Source organism: Anopheles aquasalis, chromosome X (genome assembly GCF_943734665.1).
Source record: "Anopheles aquasalis chromosome X, idAnoAquaMG_Q_19, whole genome shotgun sequence".
Taxonomy (NCBI): domain Eukaryota; kingdom Metazoa; phylum Arthropoda; class Insecta; order Diptera; family Culicidae; genus Anopheles; species Anopheles aquasalis.
Window position 1 is genome coordinate 5,604,776 of NC_064876.1, and position 20,377 is coordinate 5,625,152.

The 20,377-nt window shown below is 55.2% G+C and overlaps 3 protein-coding genes across 3 annotated transcripts; 2 read left to right on the forward strand and 1 right to left on the reverse strand.

The window, feature by feature from the left end:
- Window positions 1-9,096: 9,096 nt before the first annotated feature.
- LOC126580746 (vitamin K epoxide reductase complex subunit 1) lies at window positions 9,097-10,134 on the forward strand. The gene is made up of 2 exons (XM_050243985.1): window positions 9,097-9,440; window positions 9,567-10,134. Exons 1-2 carry the CDS (start codon window positions 9,253-9,255, stop codon window positions 9,919-9,921), a joined length of 543 nt encoding a protein of 180 aa, XP_050099942.1. The 5' UTR covers window positions 9,097-9,252; the 3' UTR covers window positions 9,922-10,134.
- Window positions 10,135-12,091: 1,957 nt separating this feature from the next.
- Window positions 12,092-15,438, forward strand: LOC126581726 (solute carrier family 35 member E1 homolog). The gene is made up of 3 exons (XM_050245583.1): window positions 12,092-12,733; window positions 13,091-13,425; window positions 13,493-15,438. The coding sequence occupies exons 1-3, from the start codon at window positions 12,256-12,258 to the stop codon at window positions 14,081-14,083; spliced, it is 1,404 nt and encodes a 467-aa protein (XP_050101540.1). The 5' UTR covers window positions 12,092-12,255; the 3' UTR covers window positions 14,084-15,438.
- A 61-nt stretch (window positions 15,439-15,499) lies between these two features.
- LOC126581108 (von Willebrand factor A domain-containing protein 8) lies at window positions 15,500-20,327 on the reverse strand. Its single transcript, XM_050244561.1, has 3 exons — window positions 19,916-20,327; window positions 19,423-19,847; window positions 15,500-19,352 (listed from the first exon to the last, which is right to left on the reverse strand). Exons 1-3 carry the CDS (start codon window positions 20,118-20,120, stop codon window positions 15,651-15,653), a joined length of 4,332 nt encoding a protein of 1,443 aa, XP_050100518.1. The 5' UTR covers window positions 20,121-20,327; the 3' UTR covers window positions 15,500-15,650.
- Between the last annotated feature and the right edge of the window lie 50 nt (window positions 20,328-20,377).

Genomic DNA, 20,377 nt, shown 5'->3' on the forward strand with positions numbered 1-20,377 from the left:
CCGAATGAGTCTGTGCTGAAGTCCGCCGCGTCCTTCTTCTCCTGTTCCGTCTTCGTTTTTGTACTCCTCCTCGTGTTGGCAACCAGATTCGTGGGGTGAGGATGAGTCCGATTGCCCGATCCGCGCACTGTCCGGCAGTGTTTGGAAGCGGCCACAAATTGATTTTTAATGTAGCGCTGTCATCCGATGATCGGCCGAGTGGGCCCCTAACACCACGGTATCCTCCTTCCTCTTTCCCTCCCTTGTGCTGCTCAGGAAGGGAGTTTTCAAGCCCAAGTTCCCTCCCCAAAAAAAATTGACGGAAGAACTCTCAAAGGGTCTATCGTCATCACATTAAGGCCACTTGGCCACCACTCAGTGGCCAAGGGGTGGCGAGTGGAGGGGCCCGGGGGGGGGGGGGGAGAGGAATGAGGAGTTGTGAGCAGAGGAAACGAGGAGCAGAAGCACGGTGACCAGGGCTAATTGAGTCCAGTTCACTGGATCAACGAACGCAGGCTAGTTCGAGTTCGTCTCGGCGTTCGCACCACGGACACGGTGACGGATGCATACCACCCGACCAGCTAATCATCATCTTCGAGAGCGCCGGCACGAACGGAACGGAAGGCCTGCCAACGGACTGACCGATGCCCCGAGGTGGTACCTACACCTTCAATTAGAACCTCACTAATTGCTAGCTCTGTGTGCATGTGTGCCGAGCACGCGTAGAGGTGTGAAGCGCGTCTCAAAATCAAAGGACCCTCGCAGCAGCAGCATTAGCAACAGTTCGGAGCTAGGCAAGGTAGGTGCAACTGTATAATTTCCCGATCATCCCCTGCTGGATCTGGCGCGTCCCGCTCGAGACTCGACTAGAGTGTACGCTCGCACGATCAAACGGGATTAGATGATAGGGGCCCACAGACGAAGGATAGACGAGACAGAGGTAGAGAAGCGACGTGGAATCCATAATGGAATAGATATCCTGAGGAAGAAGGGGTTTGGGAACCCCTGCTCACCTGCTGCTAAGACGGTGGCACCACCATCGGACGTCTGGCCGCTCCGGCCTAGCTATTACAGAGAGAGGAGCACAGATTTAGCGGGTGCAGCGTGGAACATCAGAGCGCGCCACTTAACGCCAGAACGTTATAATACATTTTAATTAGCACCACCACCACTACCAAATTATAGAGCTCAACCCCTGTGGCCACCCCACCTGACACCTCGTGCGCTGACCGAAGAGGTTCGCCCTCACACGCCGCACCGCAACAACATCCCGATAAGCTTTCATTAGGGTCGCGCTGTGGCGCAGAATCACCCCAGACCAGAACACACCGGGATTGTGTTTGATAGTCCTCAGTCTCCCTTGCCCGCCTTCCATTTTTGCAGTGTGCATGCAAACAGCGTGTAGCGATCGCAGCTCGCGCCAAGGTGATCGCAGGTCAGGTAGCCAAGCCACGCGTATAAACGCTGGCTGCGCGACGCACCTGTTCAAGCGAATCCTTGAATCTTGGCTTTTTGTATTTCGGCGTTCAAAGAATCCACACGTTTATCTCTTTCGCGAACCCACTTCGTGCGTGCAACCTCTCGCGAAACCCACCTCGTGCGTGCAATTCTGAATGTGATGAATAAATGTGACTGAAACTACAACTCCTCTCGTCTCTATCGTTATTAAAAAAGGCAAGCTGAGGGAAATACCCGAGGATTGCTAAACTGCGAGGATTGCTAAACATCCGAGTGCGGTGATGAGGGAAATACCCGAGGATTGCTAAACTGGTGACCCCGACGTTCGAAAGAGTAAGAGTGAGCAGTGCATTTTTTCTTCCGTTGGTGCAAAAAGAGTGTGCATCCCAGCCACGAGGTGCAGCAATGGCAACGTGTGCGTTCACGTTCTAACAAGTTCACGAACGGTGCTGAAAAACTCCACCCTCGCGCGAACAGGAACGAACGTGTTTTCTTCAGTTCGAAACAACGCCACCCGCCCGCGAACAGGAACAAACGTGTTTTCTGAAGGAAAAAAGCAACGCCACCCGCTCGCGATCAGGTTGGAACGTGAACCAATATCGATCGTCGTGCGCGATTTTTCCGAGTGCGGTGACCTCTGTACAGACTAAAAGGAGTGACGGCGTACATTACACATCGTCACCACGTTCGTGCGAAAAAAACACGACCCAACGTGTTCGGACAGGGCTTTACCTCCACGTGTGTTTGTTTGCGTCGTTTGTGCTAGCGTGTGTTCAAGAACATAATGTCGTTGGAACATTCGCCGGTATCGAAACAGGCCACTGGCACTGTTAACCCGTCAACGGTCCCATCAAAACCAACAGCCGTTCCCACCACGCCGGGCACACGCAATCCGCCCCCTCCGCCTCGCCCAGATTTCGATGAGGAGGCCGGAAATGTGGATGCTGCCCGAGGGTTCCAGATCCGTCCCCCGGAGATGGACACGGACGACGTGGACGGTTTCTTCTGGGCTCTCGAGCACTGGTTCGCCGCGGTCGGGATAACCGAGCGTGCAGACGCTCGCCGTTTTCATATTGTCCTTGCACAGATACCGGTCCGAACCACGTTAGCTCTCCGCCCTTTGCTAGATTCCGCTCCCGACAAAGGCAAATACGCCTTCGCGAAGCAGACGATCCTCAATCATTTCGAGGAAAGCCAGCAGCGTAGGTTGCAGCGGTTGCTGGCGGACATGGACCTGGGCGATAGGCGCCCGTCAGAGCTGTTCGCAGACATGAAGCGGAGGGCAAACGGCACAGTGGGCGAAACCGTGCTGGTAGACCTCTGGGCGTCTCGCCTACCACCTCACGCACAGTCGGCCGTGATCGCGTACCGCGGAACCATCACCGAAAAGATGGCTGTTGCCGACGCCATCATCGATTCCCTAAGTCTCAGGGGAATGAATGTAGCAGGACAAGTAAGTGTGAGCGCGGTAGCGGCACCGCCCAGCACTGAAATTGCCGAACTGCGCCAGATGGTCTCGGATTTGACACGTTCTGTTGCAAAATTGACGACCACCGTTTCCCGTCAACGTTCGCGTTCCCGTCGTCGCGCCAACTCCGGTGTACGCGATGAGCCCCGCCACGATGGCCCGAGGGTGTGCCGTTATCACCGGCGTTACGGCAACGAAGCCAGGAACTGCTCCCCTCCATGCAGCCACTCCGCGTCGCCTGCCGCCCCCACCGGGCAGGCATGACGCGACCCCGGGGACGACGACGCCGCGATCGACGCCATAACCAGCCACGGAAATCGACTTCTGGTATGGGACCGTCGATCTAACCAACGATTTCTAGTGGACACCGGCGCCGACGTCTCCATTCTCCCGCGCCGCCTACACGAGGCCCGGATTCAACCCACGGACATCGTGTTATACGCGGCCAACAACACACCGATCAGGACATACGGCGAAACACTCACGAGCCTCAACCTCGGGCTGCGGCGGGAGTTTCTGTGGAAATTCGTGGTAGCAGACGTGAAAGCGCCCATCATCGGCGCAGACTTCCTCGCCCACTTCCACCTCTTAGTCGATATGAGGAACAAGTGCCTGGTCGACAACTCGACCAGCCTGCGAGTGGAAGGAACCCCAGATGAGTCGTCCATGCCCTCGATCAAAGCTTTCGATGCTGCTTCGAAGCATGCCAGCTTGATCGCCGACTTTCCTGGGCTCACAACGCTAACGCCTCTTGACGCCACAACTCCCAGCACGGTAACACACCGAATAGAAACGACCGGCCAGCCATCCTTCGCGCGCCCACGGCGATTGAGCCCGGAGAAATACGAAGCAGCGCGGACAGAGTTCGAGAACCTGATGCGACTCGGAATATGTCGCCCATCCAAGAGTTGTTGGGCCAGCCCTCTTCACATGGTTCAAAAAGCCGATGGTACCTGGCGACCGTGTGGGGATTACCGAGCCCTCAACGCGCAGACTGTTCCCGATCGATATCCTCTGCCTTACCTGCAGGACTTCACCATGTTCCTGCATGGCAAGAAGGTGTTCTCCAAGGTCGACCTCCACAAGGCCTATCACCAGGTCCCGATACACCCAGAGGATATTCCGAAGACTGCCATCACGACCCCTTTCGGGCTATTTGAGTTCACCAGGATGTCTTTCGGCTTACGCAACGCTGCCCAGACGTTTCAGCGTCTCATCCACGACGTCCTTCGTGGTTTGGACTGTGTGTTTCCGTACGTGGACGACATCATCGTTGCTTCATCGTCACCCGAGGAACACGAACAGAATCTGCGACAGCTTTTCCAGCGGCTAACTTCAGCAAACCTGGCGATCAACCTTGGCAAGTGTGAACTGTTCCGAGAGACCACTACCTTCCTCGGACACCTAGTAACACCCCAGGGGATCCGTCCATTACCAGCGCGCGTCGAGGCGATTCAGGAGTTCCCACTACCAAAGACAGTGGTCGAGCTCAAACGTTTCCTGGCCACGATTAATTTCTATCGTCGGTTCATCCCGAAGGCAATGGAACATCAAGGTGTGCTGCTGAATCTGACTCCAGGGAACCAGAAGAACGACCGCACTCCACTCGAATGGACCGAAGAGTCTAAAAGGGCATTCGACGAGTGCAAACGCCAGCTGGCCAACGCCACGTTATTGAGCCACCCCGCCAAATCCGCCGAGTTGTCCCTCTGGGTTGACGCGTCCGATTTCGCCGCCGGAGCTGCGCTTCATCAAATCGTGGACAACCAGTTGCAGCCGCTAGGTTTCTTCAGCAAGAAGCTCACACCAGCGCAGACCCGCTACTCAACGTACGATCGCGAGCTGACGGCGATCTACCTGGCAGTGAAGCACTTTCAGGACTTGCTGGAGGGCCGGGCGTTCCACGTCGTCACCGACCACAAGCCGTTGGTGTATGCGCTACAACAAAATCCGGAGAAGGCTTCCCCGAGACGAGCGCGGCAGTTGGATTATATCGCTCAGTTCACCTCCGACATCCGCCACGTCGAGGGCACACAGAACGTCGCCGCCGATTTCCTCTCACGCATCGAGCAGATCCAGTCGACGCCAGCTCTCGATTTCAACGAGTTGGCTGACGACCAGGCAAGCGATCCGGAGTTGGCAGACGTGCTCTCTGGAAAAATTGCAACGGATTTGCTGCTCCAGCGAGTCAAAGTGCCGAACAGCGACAAGGAAATCTACTGTGACTGTCCTACCGGTAACATCCGCCCGTACATCACCCGCCGGTTCCGCGAGCAGGTTCTCCGACAAACGCACGACCTCCATCATCCGGGAGCCAAAGCCTTCGCCAAGCTGATGACACAGAGATTCGTTTGGCCCGGCATCAACAAGGATAGCATCACGTTCGCAAGGAACTGTATCAGCTGCCAGCGCTCCAAGGTCGGTCGGCACAACCACAGCCCGCTCGTGCGTTACCCCGCAACCGACACCCGTTTCGCACACCTCAACGTCGACATCGTGGGTCCACTTCCACCAAGCCAAGGGTATCGGTACTGTCTGACCATCATAGACAGGTTTACCCGATGGCCCGAAGCGATCCCGATTACAGACATAACTGCCACCACAGTAGCCTCAACACTCGTTTCCGGTTGGATCTCGCGGTTCGGAGTCCCAGCCGCTATCACTACTGACCAAGGACGCCAATTCGAGTCGTCACTCTTTGCCGAGTTAGCTCGAACCCTTGGCAGTAGACACTTGCGAACAACTCCCTACCATCCTCAAGCCAACGGCTTGATTGAGAGATGGCACCGCACGCTGAAAGCATCCATCATGTGCAAGGACACCAGCCACTGGTCGGAACACCTACCACTAATTCTACTTGGGCTCCGGACTACGTTCAAGGACGACATCAAGTCCTCACCGGCAGAATTGGTGTACGGCACGACCCTGCGCATCCCGGGCGAGTTCCTGTCTGAGCATCCTGCGACACAGCCAGCGCAGTCGGATTTCGTCAAAGAACTCCGAAACAGCATGGCGAAGATCCAGCCAACGGCCACGGCATGGCATGGAAACACGACAAGAGCCTTCATCCACGCGGATCTCCACACGTGCACCCACGTCTTCGTCCGCGACGACTCCGTGAGACCTGCGCTAACGCCACCCTATCACGGTCCCCACGAAGTCTTGGAACGGCAGGCAAAATTCTTCCGTGTCCTAGTAAATGGCAGGGCGACCAACATTTCGGTGGACCGGCTCAAGCCTTGCTACACACCGCAAATAACCGGCCCATCGACACCTACCGGAGCACTCCAACAGGCACCCGCACCGACCGTCACCCGATCACAGCGGCGAGTCACGATTCCCCTGCGCTACCGCTAACGGGAACCACCAGCTCCGGCAACGCAACAACAACAACGGCATCGAAGACGTCCCTTTCCAAACAGAAGCCACTTGCAGCCTCGGACCATACTCTCTGTCCGGTACAGGCTGGGTGAGCTTGCTGCCAGCGATCGACAGCCCCACGTTACGCAACCGGCCTCGCCACAACGCCTGGCGGCCCACGTTGGTAACAGGCTCCACCGCAACCAAGACGTCACACGAGCCTACGCCCAGTAGCAGACCACCGCGACAAGCCAGCATCTCCTGATCTACACCGATTCCTTCCACCAATCGTGGACCGGCCCGCGATCGTTGCGAACCACACTACGGTTCCTATGGTCAAACGTCGATGTCGACGCTACAACACGCAGCCCTCAGCAAAGCCGCCGCAACGAGCCGGCGCTCCTGGAGCGGTCACGCCGTCACACTCCGGCGCCTCCAGGACCCAGCAACGTGTAGCACCACCAGGATTGACGGACTTCCGAGCATCATTGCAGCATTACGCTCTCACGCCAGTATCGTCTGGACCACTCCAGCGGTCCCGACTAAGGGGGGAGTACTGTAGCGATCGCAGCTCGCGCCAAGGTGATCGCAGGTCAGGTAGCCAAGCCACGCGTATAAACGCTGGCTGCGCGACGCACCTGTTCAAGCGAATCCTTGAATCTTGGCTTTTTGTATTTCGGCGTTCAACGAATCCACACGTTTATCTCTTTCGCGAACCCACTTCGTGCGTGCAACCTCTCGCGAAACCCACTTCGTGCGTGCAATTCTGAATGTGATGAATAAATGTGACTGAAACTACAACTCCTCTCGTCTCTATCGTAATTAAAAAAGGCAAGCTGAGGGAAATACCCGAGGATTGCTAAACTGCGAGGATTGCTAAACATCCGAGTGCGGTGATGAGGGAAATACCCGAGGATTGCTAAAAGCGCATCAACACGCGATCGGAACTGGAACGCGTTGAGGTACAGTTCCAGGCACTTGATCGAATTCCTGCTCAGCTCTGTCCGGGGAATGCAAACCGTCTCATGCATGCCGTTTGCTAATAAGCTGTGTGATCACCATAACCGATGTACGACACCATTAATGGCTTGCACATTTTTACACAACACAGTGGAAGTCCATAACTTAGGTTTGTCGAATTTTTAGCTCAACGAAAACCATTTATTTTCAAACCAAAAAGAACACTTACAGGATGAGGCAAAAAGTTCAAACTGCTGCCATTTCTAAACCACTCGTCCGACAGCTGGCAGATTTATTCCAGCGATAGCTCATCATATTGTTTACTAGCGTTTTAGCGGGAAGTTATTAGAAAGATAAAATATTCGTGGTTAAATTCAAAGGGTGTCTATCTGTTTTGTTTTTTATTTGGTAGCAAAACCACAAGTGAGTATCGTTAAACCCTTCCAGCATTTAAATGTGAATTAATCCCCCGTGAATTTGGATCTCGGACCATAATTCGTTACTGGGATACTGGTAGAGTTGCCCGACGCTCTGAAAGTCGATCGCAAAGAACCCCAACATGGAAACCCAATGTTCGAAAAGATATGAAGCAAATTGAAAAAAAAATCACGTCGCAGCACCACTCAAAATGATGTAGACGAATGAATTTCAGGTCGAATCACCCAACCAATACTTCAAAATGAGCTTTGAATAAAGGCCTTTCCAATTCTAGACATTGCGTTGCCTCATACCTACAACAAAATAGTTACTTCGCTTGGCCGCAAGAGATGAAATTCTGAAATAGGTTTTCTTCGATGAGGAACCATTTGTTATCATGTAGTTTTTAAAGAATAAAAATTATGGGGTTTAGATGCCAGGGAAGTCAGCTGATGATTTACACCCTCGGTTGGCCACCAGGACGCATAAGCCGGGTTGATAATGGGTTGAGATGCCATAGCATGCCATTTTTCACATTCTTCGCACATTATTGTTCGGTGGATCCGAGATAAATCAACAAATTCATCTGCCAAAGCTATTAAAAAGTCCATTGCACTCCTAGAAATACAAACAATTCATGTGAAAGCCCTGGAGAATAGTAACAGGACTTTGTATCTTGCCTCAAAACAACCGACACATGAGATTGGCAAAAACAGAACGTTCCTCACTTCATTTCCATGTCTCATTGGCTGTCAATATCTTTGGCCGTAAAAAGTACAGGACTTCTTCGGTTGTAGTATTTTGAAGAGCAAGGTTGGAACTAAAAAAATAGCATACTTTTGACCAGCTTGAGCGAACGCGTCTCCTAGAATGAGTCAAAATGCCACAAAGCACCCTGCGGCCAGCGAGCGATGATTTCTTGTACGGAGTTTCAAGACCATAATTCATCCAAAAAGTAACATATCGTAAAAAACTAAACTGATTCTAAAATTTTATGAAATTCCTGAACATTTTTTGGTTTTATTCAATTAAATTCAATCAAAAATGAAAAAGATATGCTGTTTTAACTGTAGTGCAGAAGATTATCATGTTGGTTATCCCATTTTTAGCCACATATGGGGCAGTGAAGTTACCCAAAAAAAAATGACGCCCGCTTTACATAGAAACGAAAGAACGTTATAATGAAGACACCAGGAAATCGTAGTTCCCGTTCCTCTTTCCTTTCCTCTTTCGACGTTACACACAAAGGAGAGACTTTCCATTGGACCACGCTAAATACCAAATGTTTGCTAAATATGGTAGCATGGAAGGTGCTGGAAATTTATGTTTTAAACATAATTAGAGCGATGCCGGCTGGTAGTGGCCACCAGCAGCGTTGCAGCGCCCATAGTGTGTTGTGATAATGGGATCAGGCGCAGCATCGTGCCAGCGTGAGCGCTAGTAACCGCGATTGATTCCAGTAGGAGAGCCAGATAACGAGAGAGCGAGAAACTCATTGACCGTAATACACCTCGTGCGTGCGTGTCTAGAGAGACGCCGCCGGTAAATCGCTTGGGCCCCGCTGGTTTCTGGTTTTGTAGCAAATCCCGCGGTACAACTAAAAGAACAGGATGGTCAGCAGCAGCAGCAGCAGCAGCAAGTGCTCCTACACAGTGGGGCTGGTGTGCCTGAGCGCGGTCGGGTTCCTGTTGTCGTTGTACACCTCGTACGTGGAATTGCGGGCCGAGCAGGACCGGAACTATCGGGCAATGTGTGACATCAGCGAGCGGATCAGCTGTACCAAGGTGTTCACCTCCAGGTAGGTGGCAGGCTGGGGCCATATGGTGGGGTCGCCTCTAGCTGACCTTCGTGCGGGATCGATTGATGTATCACTCTCTCACCTTCTCACTCTCTCACTCTCTCTCTGTATCTCGTCTTCTCGCAGCTATGGTCGCGGTTTTGGCATCATGGGGAAGGTGTTCGGTCCCGCGTCTCCGCTCAATGTACCGAACGGGTTCTACGGCATTTTCTTCTACTTCGTGGTGGCCGGCCTGAGCTTCAGTGATAACGTGCGCGTTGCACGGCTCAACAGCTACCTGATCCTGCTGGCGAACGGATTGTCGCTGTACCTTGCCTACCTGCTGTACTTCGTGCTGGAGGACCTATGTCTGGTGTGTGTCAGCACGTACGCCATCAACCTGATCAGCCTGATACTGGCGCTGCAGAAGATCCAGCTCCTGGTGCGCGAGGAGCAGGTGATGCGCGCGATGGCCAGCACCAGCACCGGAAAGTACGACTAGCGCGACCGTCGACAGTAGCGTAATTAGATTCTAGTTAATATAGTTCCCTTCCAGTTCGGCCCGTGCCCGTTCTGTTAGCGCGGCTGCCGTTGTTTGCCCACCATGTTATTGTTCTCCGTTGTGATGCCAAACCTGAAGCAACCACGATTGATCGTTTTTGTGCAAATCGAATCGCCTATCGTTGCTTAATTATAATAAAGCACAAAAGAACAGAAAAAACCGCTGTGTGAATGGGCGGTAGAAAACCGCAATATCTTCATCGCTAACAAAATATTAGAAGATAAATATTTTGTAACTTTTTGCAAAGGGAGGGAGTTAAACAAATCTCATTTAGGTCATTCGAGTTGAACCCGCATGAATGTTGCTCAAAACGATGAATGCGCCTAGATGTGGGCAAGGTCCTTCCTTGCAGGTGCAAGGATCTGTTGCATTAACGTTCGATTTCTCCTTCCACATCTCCTGTTGTTACGGCTAGGCCAATCGGCCAACAGCGCAAATCCGGAACATGCAACAGCCGCAGCGAATCGATTTCTCTTTCCAGCCACCATCGGAAACGAACAGAAGGACAGCTCAAATCCGGATCGTCCGCTTCCGTGCAGTAAATATCTAGCTTGGACTCGAGACTCGGGAAAGCAAATGCAAGAGACGGAACCAACAGTCGAAGGCAACTCGAAACCCCTTCTCTTTATCGTCTTCTATCGTCGAATGATTAAATGCTTGTATTATCTTTAATTTAGTCTACTCGACAATGGGTCTCATCATGATGGTTTTGGCGCTACAGACGGATGATGCTCGGTAGATAAGGCTTCAAAGACGGCCGCATGGATCCCATCCGATGGATTTGTTGCCCATCGAATCATTTTCATACTCCCTTCTTTACAGGAGTCTACTTCCTAGCATAAAAAGAAGCACACGAACAGGAAGAGAAAAGGTGCTGCTAGATGCTGATGCTAGAGAACTGGACCAGTGGACGTCGGATTTGAATGCGAAAAGAGCGCGAGATACGGGCAGTCAAGAACGCAAAGACCGAGGTCAGCAATGGCTTGCCGGATTCGCACGGATTCCAGGGCCGGTACTCACGTACCTCGCCAGCTAGTAACAATTGTTAAGGAAACGATGCGAAAGAAAGAGGAGTAAATGGTGGAAAAGCAGCAGAAAATGACTGTCGAACTGGAGGTCGAGGTGGATGTATCACTCGGGAAAAGCAAGAAGTAGTGCCATTAACATAGTTATCTTACTTTAGTGATCCTGTAATGGTTGACGTTTTATTCGAGCAAGTTTGTGGATAGATGGTTTGCGTCCAATATCACATTGTGGTTACGATAGGTCACTGAATCAATTACACGTGCGCACTTCCCACAAATGGTGCTCTTCAAATCTCACATCGTTCCTTTTCTCCCGACATCAAATCGGTTGTTGGTTTCACATTACCGCCAATCCCTCGATCGAAGAGCTCACGGTTTTCGTTCAGCGTATTTAATGATTTGAGGTGATGATCGATTTGCACAGCATTTGCGCGTATTCTCGCGGTTGTTGAAAACGGCCTTCCGCAGGACGTTCCCTAGAATCTTCTGGCTGAAGCTGGCCGTATCGCGAATGGGGGAACATTTCTTTTCTCGGTTTCTTCGTGTGTACGTCGATGTTAAATACATCAAGCACATTGATGCCGCTGCCGGTCAGGTCGAAGCAACGGTAACGTGCCCCTGCAATCGATAGTGGCGGTTTGCCTGCGCTAGACGCTTCCACTATGTAGCGTCCAATCCGATTTCACTCCGAGCAGGAACGTTCTTTGCCCGTACCGATCGTCGAAGCCGAGAGTGACCGCTTATGGGTGGAAGCCGGATCTGGGCCCTTTCTTCTTGTCCCAGGATCAGAGATAGCCAGCGTTCCTGCACCCTGCTCACACGCATTTTAGACACAGCACGGTTGCTCGTTTAATCTAAAATAAGGAAATGAGTCATATCAACACGGAAAAGCACATACTTTACCTGATAAAACCATGAAACTTTTCCTTCGATTTCCTTCGTATCGCCAACATGTAAACAAAATCATCATGAAAAACGTCAAGAAAAATGCTATGACTTGACGTCTCTCTTCTTCTTCTCTTCTCTTCTTACATTCACTTTGACCTACACGTCACCAGCAGCAGCATAGCAGCAGCAGCAGCAGCGCGACAACGACGAGGACGACGACGAGGGCGACAACGACGAGGACGATCCGTGGCCGCCCGTCGAAAAGGCGCCGTAGCTCCGGTGTGTGTGTGTGTAAGCAGGCCGCGTTTCCCCGCTCCCATCCCGTGCCCACAGCACCAGGCGCACCGCAACGAGGAAGGAAATGGCGATACTGCTCAAGCGCCCGATCGGGACGCTGGTCGGTGGGCTGAACAGTGCGACGGGTGGTGGCCGTACACCGCTGCTCGGTTCCGGAGAAACAACGGCCAACGGTGGGACCGCCACCGGGACGATCACGAATCCGGGTGGTGGCACCACCAGCAGCACCACCACTACCCGCCAAACGCTCACGGTTGTGTTTTTGTGTGTCCTGTGGTACGTGGTGTCGAGCAGCAACAATGTGATCGGCAAGATGATCCTGAACGTGTTCCCGTACCCGATGACGGTCACGATGATCCAGCTGACCAGCATCACCGTCTACAGTGGCCCATTCTTCAACCTGTGGGGCGTCCGGAAGTACGTGGACATCTCGTGGCGCTACTACATGAAGTTCATCGTTCCGCTCGCCCTCGGCAAGTTCCTCGCCTCCGTCACCTCGCACATCTCGATCTGGAAGGTGCCCGTATCCTACGCTCACACCGGTAAGCGCCACAATTCGCCACCATGCCCCCAAAAAACCGCCGAAAAACAAGCAACACGCGTAACGGATGATGAAACCGCGTGAAAGTGAAAGTGTTACATTCCTCCGCTGCTGCCGTGGCTCGGACGCTCTTGCCACGGTGGGCAATACGCATTTGCCGCAGCTGGCTGCTACCGAGCGACCGACAATCAACCGATAGCTCAATCAACGGCGCTACCGCTGCACAACAATCAACAAACGAAACGTTTCAGCCCACAACCGACACGTTGTCACATCTGTACCGACTACCCTCTCCCTCCCTCCTAATTAAACTTTGTTATCTACTTCGCTCTCGCTCTCTCTCTCTCTATCTTTGTAGTCAAGGCAACGATGCCACTGTTTACCGTGATCCTGTCGCGGCTGATCATGCGGGAGCGGCAGACGAAGGCCGTCTATCTGTCGTTGGTACCGATCATCGTCGGGGTCGGAATCGCCACGCTGACCGAGCTATCGTTCGATGTGATCGGACTGCTGAGTGCGCTTGCCGCCACAATGGGCTTCTCACTGCAGAACATCTTCTCTAAGAAGGTGCTGAAGGAGACGGGTGTGCACCACCTACGGCTGCTGCATATCCTTGGCCGGCTCGCCCTCTTCATGTTCCTGCCGATCTGGTGCTACGTCGATCTGTGGAACGTGATGAAGCATCCGGCGATCGTACGTATCCGGTCATGAGAGCTCCCTCGCTCTGCCACCTGCCCCAACTTACGCTCTCTTTCCACAGACAACCGGCGACTACCGTGTGATAGCGCTGCTGTTCACCGACGGCGTACTCAACTGGCTGCAGAACATCCTGGCCTTCAGCGTGCTGTCACTGGTGACGCCACTCACGTACGCGGTGGCGAGCGCGAGCAAGCGTATCTTCGTGATCGCCATCTCGCTGTTCGTCCTCGGCAATCCGGTCACCTGGGTGAATGTGTTGGGTATGATGGTGGCCGTGCTGGGTGTGCTGTGCTACAACCGTGCCAAGTACTTTGCCCGTCGCCACCAAACTCTGCTACCGTACGCCTCCTCCTCCTCCTCCGCCAACACGGTGCGTTATCAGCCGCTTCCCACAGCCAAGGGTCCTCCGATGGCACCGTCGCAGAATATGCTGCTGGCGGCGAACGAGGCATTCCTGGGGGGTCTCGGGGGCCCGACCAATGCCACGCCGACGGCAGCAGCAGGCACGACGACCACCTCCAGCAGCACCAACGGCATGATGCCGGCGACGGCTGCGTCGCTAGGTTTACCGACCACATTCAATCCCACCATCAACAATGCCGCCGGCACCGCCACAGCCACCAGTGCCAACGGAAGGCTACTGTTCGTCTAGACCATACGGGCTGAGCACAGCGCCGCTGATCGTACGATTCCCTAGATTTCTGTGCTACCGTTAGTTCGTTACTCGTACGGGGTTGCTCAGTATAGATAGCGCAGGGATAACACGGGCTTCGCACGGGCTGCCGGCGTCGCAATTGGCCTACGGGTCGACGCCGACCTTCCCTAGGAAAGCGGTAAGCGTTTACCGTCGCCTTTCCCACTTGTTTTTTTTTTTTAGTAAATGCGTATGCGGAAGGATTGGCAACCGAGTATAGTATAGTAAAAGCGAAGAAGAGCGCTACAGACAGCCTTCCCCGCCTGAGAAGGAAGAAGACTGTCGAGAAACACGTAAAGCAATCTGGGCCCAATAATGGCTCTTAGGAATATTTATATATTATTTAATCACCCCGCGAATCCGACGACGGCTACCATTGCTACTATAGTTGTTGCAATTTAGCGTTTATTATGTTCTGAAACCGTCCCTTCATTCCCTTTCCACGCTAAACCAAACAACCGAAAACCTTAATTGTGGCTTTGTGTTGTCTTTTTTACAACAGTATTTTCCTTTCCCACGTACGCTTGATTTTCACGCTGCAGTGAGTTTTGTAACACATATTAGTACGGGTTATGTTTATTTCGACTTGCTTTTTCGTTTGTCACACTCAACTTGCTCCATCTCAAAACGCCGCAGAAGGTAGGATGTTCTGACCGTCTCTTAAACTTTTACTGTGTGTACTCTAAACTGGAAGGTTCGCCAGCGCCACATCGACCTTCGACAAACACGTGTAAATAGGCTAGCAATAGAGCGAACGGACGAACGAGGATGGAAGGTGAGGGCAAGCTGGGAAGAAAGGCATCATTTTGGATGTTGGCTTAGAGGTATTATAGTAGACAAAGTGAACTCAAGCAACGAGAGCGGAAAGTCGATCCCGAAGCGAAATCCTCTCTACGACGACACCCCCGAGGGACGATCAGTGTTGGGTATGGTTGGTTCGCCTCTGGGCCCCCAATTTGAGAATTGTACATATGTAGAAATGCACTCACCTCATCTCTCAATCTACAATCCTTGAGAAGGGGCAGATTGGAGGTAAACGAAGGTAGCCAAGGGCCGTACAAGAGCTTCAGAATAGGTAATTAGTGTGAAACGGAGATTGTGTATAAGGATTCACGGACGCAGAGAAAGGATCAGCAGCGGGTCCACCGGCTTCACGGCTTCGTCTGCCCCTGTAGCCTTGTATAGGTAGGAATCGCTCGGTAGTTCGGTGCTATGGATGGGCCCACAAAGAGGGCTCAATGAGATGCGATGAAATGTGATCGACGGAGTGGTTAAAACAGGGAGCTCCAGATCAATAAAAGTGTTATCACAGACATGCTTGGTTGCGATTGTCGTTTTAGTTCTTTCAGTTTTACCATCACGAACACACGTACCTTACTTCTGCTACATGGTGGCTTGGCCACTTTTTATTGTCTAAAACATGAAGGCTGAAGGTTATGTACAATCAAGGATTAGCACGGGAGGAATGGGTCAACTCGAGGTAGTAGTAGCTGCCGTACAAAATACAGCAGTATCCGTGGCTGTGTTAGTGTAACAGCGAGGAAGCAAAGATTTGCCGCATGATCTGTGGCAGCTGGTCCAGGTTCATGCAAACGAAGGCCCGATCGGCGGCCATCTCGTTCGCGACGATCTGCGCCTCATCGCCCAGGCTGCCAATGAACACGACGTGTGCCCGCACCTTGGGCAGCTGACGGCCGAGCGCCTCGTTGAGGCGCCGGGGCGAGATACCGTACCGGGCCAGATTTGCATCGCTCAGCACGATCACGATCGCTTCGTCGCAGTCCTCGTGAGCCATCTCGTCGACCGCCTGTTCGGTCGCGGCCAGCGTATGATCACCGCTCCAGCAGAACTGCGAATGTGCGTGCATCATCTTGAGCGTCTCGAGCCGGCGCTTGTCGTCCTTCGGTGGGTTCTTGTCGGTCACGAACGGTATGACGACCGCTTCGCCACTGTGCCCGACTATGTCGTACCGGATCTTCGCCTCAAACCCATCGAACGCCTCCATCACCATGGCGGTCGCCTCGAGCTGCCGATCGAGCCGCCCGTCGTACCCGTTGAAACGGTACATCGACCCGGACACGTCGACGACGAGCTTGAGCCGCTTCGGGCGCTCCTGAGGTTGGCCTGGTTCTGGTTCCTGTTCCGCCCGCTGCTTGTAGATCGCCCGCTCGCCCGTGATCCCCTCCACCAGCTTGGTATCGTCAAGCTCGCCGGCCGTGCGATGCTTCTGCCACTGGCGCTCGTGGGCCCTCGCCTGCAGTGCCTGCAGCGTGATGCGGAGTTGCTGCACCTGGCGCCGAACCGGCTCACTGTACTGCTCGTACACCTTGTGCTCGTACGGGCTCATCTGGATCTCGCGAAGCTTCTCCTCGAACGCCTTCCGGTTCATCTCGCGGGCCGCCTGCTTCACCGACTCTGGCACCGCATCCTTCTCCGCATCCGACAGCTGGTGAACCGGGTGGCCCCCGTCCAGCCGGTATGGTCCACCCTTGCCACCAAGCCCAGCCGTATCGCGGCCCCCGGTACCACCGGCCCAAGTGTTGCCACCCACGTGCGGATCGTTGTTCGGGTCGACCTTACCGTGCTTCGGTCCCGACACGCCCTTCCCGCTGTGGCTACGCACGGTCAGCTGGAGTTGGCGCTGGCGGCGCAAGGCCGCAACCGCCTCACAGCCCTCCGCATACTCTCCGATCGGGAGTCCGTGCCGTAACAGTACCGCGGTCACCTGCTCGAGCGTTTCCGGTGCGTACCGGTCGTGGTCGAGTACGTTGCCGATCAGCTCCGCCAGCGGATCGCTCGGGAAGCGTTCGAGATGCTTCACGATCGCGACCACCTCTCGGGTCGAGTAGGGATAGTGCAGGGTACCAGCGTCGGCCATATCGCGCAGCTCGGCAAACGCATCGACCAGCTGGCGGATGAGGGCCGGCGAAACGCTCGGGCCGTATTGCCGCAGCAGGTAGAGCTCGGAGTCTGGCGACGGATTGTCGACCGCGTGGCAGGAGAAGAGGTCACCGAGGGCCGAAAAAAAGTCGTTGCCGAGGAAGGGAAACCCAGGTCGGTTGGCCAGCACCACCAGCCGGAAGTCCGGGTGCGTTGGGATGAGCCGGTGGTCATCAGCACTAGTGGCCACCGACGGTGGGCAGATTCGGCGACCGTCCGACAGCAGCATCTCGCCGTTTTCGACGAGCGTCTTGAGGATGCAGGTCACGTGGATCGGTGCCTTGTCGGCCTCGTCGACCACCAGCACGTGGCCAGCCCGGACCGCCTTCACCAGCGGCGAATCCTCGTACTCGATGCGCCCGTCCCGCACCGTCGCTTGCTGCGTCAGAGATTGGACCGTCGTGTCGCGGTGCAGCTGGATGTATTCGCGCGGTCGGTTCATCAGCTGCAGCAACCGGTCAGCGATCTTGTTCTTGCCCACACCCTGGTTGCCCACCAGCAGCAGATGCTCGCCGAGCAGAAAGTCCTGCAGCAGGCGCTCCATCAGCCGCAGGTGCTGCGGTACATCGTAGAACACGATGTCGGGCACCTTGCTGATGGCTTCCGTCTCGTACCGGCGTACCACGGTGCGCCCGAGCCGCAACACCGAGCCACCCTCCAGCAACTCGACCAACGGTGTCTTCGGATCGGCGGTGTCGTTTGCGTCCCCTGTCGCCGATCCGCCCTGCTGCCGAATGCCGGTACGCTCCATCGCCGACTCGAGCACGTTCCGGGCTAGGTTAGGCATGAACTTGCTGAGAAAAGTGGCGTGCACGATATCGGCCGCGTTCCGTTGGGCCGCCCGCTCCCCGTACTGGCGCAACCGACGAGCAATGCGGAGCAGCTGGCGCGTGGACAGGTTGGTCGAGAGTGTGCGCATCACTGGGTCCCCTGATGAGCGCAGACGGTGCGCTAGGTCCACGATCTGCTCCATCGTTCCGTCGAGCGGACCGTACAGGGTATCCAACAGTGTACGCTCTTCGCGTTCGCTCAGCCCGCGCACCTCGTGGAACAGAAACAGATTGAGCGTTTCCGGGGCGATCCAACTGGTGGCCGTACCACCGTACCCGGTCCCGGCCTCCCGGCGACCGTTCGGTTCGGCCAGTGCGATAATCCGGAACCCGGGATGGATGCGCAGTAGCTCACCGGTGGCCTTGGTGGCAGTCGGGTCGCCCGAACCACCTTCCGCTGCCACCAATCGATCGTAGCGCTCGTGGTGCAGCAGTCGGCGCCCATCGTACAGCTGCATCTCGCGATCGTGCACCAGCCGGTGCAGGATGGCGAGCGTACTGTGGTGCAACCGGTGGATGCCATCGAGGATGACCGCGTGGCCAGCTAGGGCGGCCGCGAGCAGCGGTGAGTCCTGCCACACCGTGTCCCCGTTCGGGCGTGTCGTGCGCTTCTGCAGAAGATCGCGGGCCGTCATATCCTGGTACAGGACCATCGTTTCCGTCTGCTGCCGGTCGAGTGTCAGGCAGAGCTGCTGGGCGAGCACGGATTTGCCGCAACCACGCGGCCCCACCAGGCACACGTCACCGACGGCGATCGTCTGCAGTAGGTCGGCCAGCAGACCGGCCTGATAAGCGGTTGGGACATAGCGATCACGCTGATCCACCGATGCACCTGGTGTGCCACGTGCCACCTGCACCGTAACCGGGGTGCCACCGCCGGTGCGCGGTTGTAGCGACACCTGCAGCAGCCCCACCGGATCGTTGGCCGCCGGTTCAACCGAGGCAACCGTCAGTGGCGGTAACACCCCACGGCGGTCACCATCCCCGCCCTGCGTTCCATCCTTCAAGGGGCCACCGGGTATCTGGAGTGAGTCGAGCAAGCTGGCCACCAGCCCGATACCTTCCTTCTCCAGAAACACCCGGTACGGGTAGAGCCGCTCGATCAGCTCGTGAACCGTCAGCGAGCCGTTGTTGCGCAGCAGCAGCCCGGCGTAGCGTAGGTTGTCGATCGGGAAGTCGGGCAGGGAACCGGCCGTGGCCGATTGTACAGCGTAAGCAAAGGAAACGAGACGCGTCAGAACGTCGGGAGGGGCGAGCCCACCGGCCAGCTCCTTCGCCTCCAGCAGCACCTCAACGTATGGCAGATCCGGTACGTCCCGGGCTTGAAAGCGGGAACGGAGCGGTGGATCTAGCGGTGCGCCCCGGTACCGTGGCACCGGGAGACCGAGTGCCACCACCCGGAACTCCTCCGATACGCGCACCAGTCCCCACCGGTCCAGCTGCTCCCGATCGTAGCGCTGTGGAGAGGATAAGATCTCAAGTCGGATCGGATACCAAGTGTGGCTGTGGCCAGGGTGCTAGTTTTACCTGCCGCAGCGAATCGTAGTTCTTGGCCGAGATGAGAAACCGGCCATCCTCCAGGTGCATCTCGCGGTTCTCCAGCAGGTTGTTCAGGATCGGCAGCACGTTTCGCTCAGCCTTCTCCACACCCTCGATCACGAGCAGGCGCCCCTCGGTGGCGGCTCGGACCGCACCCTGGTTGTGGTAGGTCGCCGTCCCGTCCCGGATTTCGCGCCGCTGCTTCAGATCGCTCTCGGTCGTGTCGCGGTTCAGCAGCACGTACTCGACCTCGCGGCGCGTCAGCTCGGCATACTGCATCACGAGATGGCGCCGCAACCGGCCCGGTCGCCCCAGTAGCATCATATCCTGGCCCAGCTTATCCTTCTGCAACATCCACCGCAGATGGTGTAGCCGGGTTTGCGAGAGGTGACTGTCGGTGCCCCCATCGGCCCCTAAAAACACGAAAGAACGCCAAGCCGGATTGCAGTGGGGCGCTCCGTTGCAACACGGCTCAACTCACCGTAGTAGTACCCGGTCGGTACCAGCTCCGGATGACGGGGTGCCTCCACCTGCATCGTTACGTCGCCGATCTCGATGGTGGCTCCATCGTTGGCGGTGCTGGAGGCGGCACGCCGCACGGTACACGACGCGACAGCCGGGTGCTGGTGGGCCAGGATACGCTGGAGTACGTTTATCCGGCGAACGGTTTGCACGTTGCGCTGCATCGTGCGCTACGTTGTCTGGACACACCGAAAAAGATCTGTGCCGATGCTTGTACTGCTTGCCTAACAGCGAACAGCGGTTTACGGTTGAAGGAAGTGGAGGGTCCAAAGTCTACCGTTGATTGCCGTTACCAACTGCGCGTACATCCGTATCTGTGTGTGGTGGTTACTCTGCTAGCTAATTTACCGTGCTCCGTGCGTGACGAGACGTTTCTGCGCCCGGTGTGCACTGTGTTGTTGTTGTTGTCCCTCGATCTGAC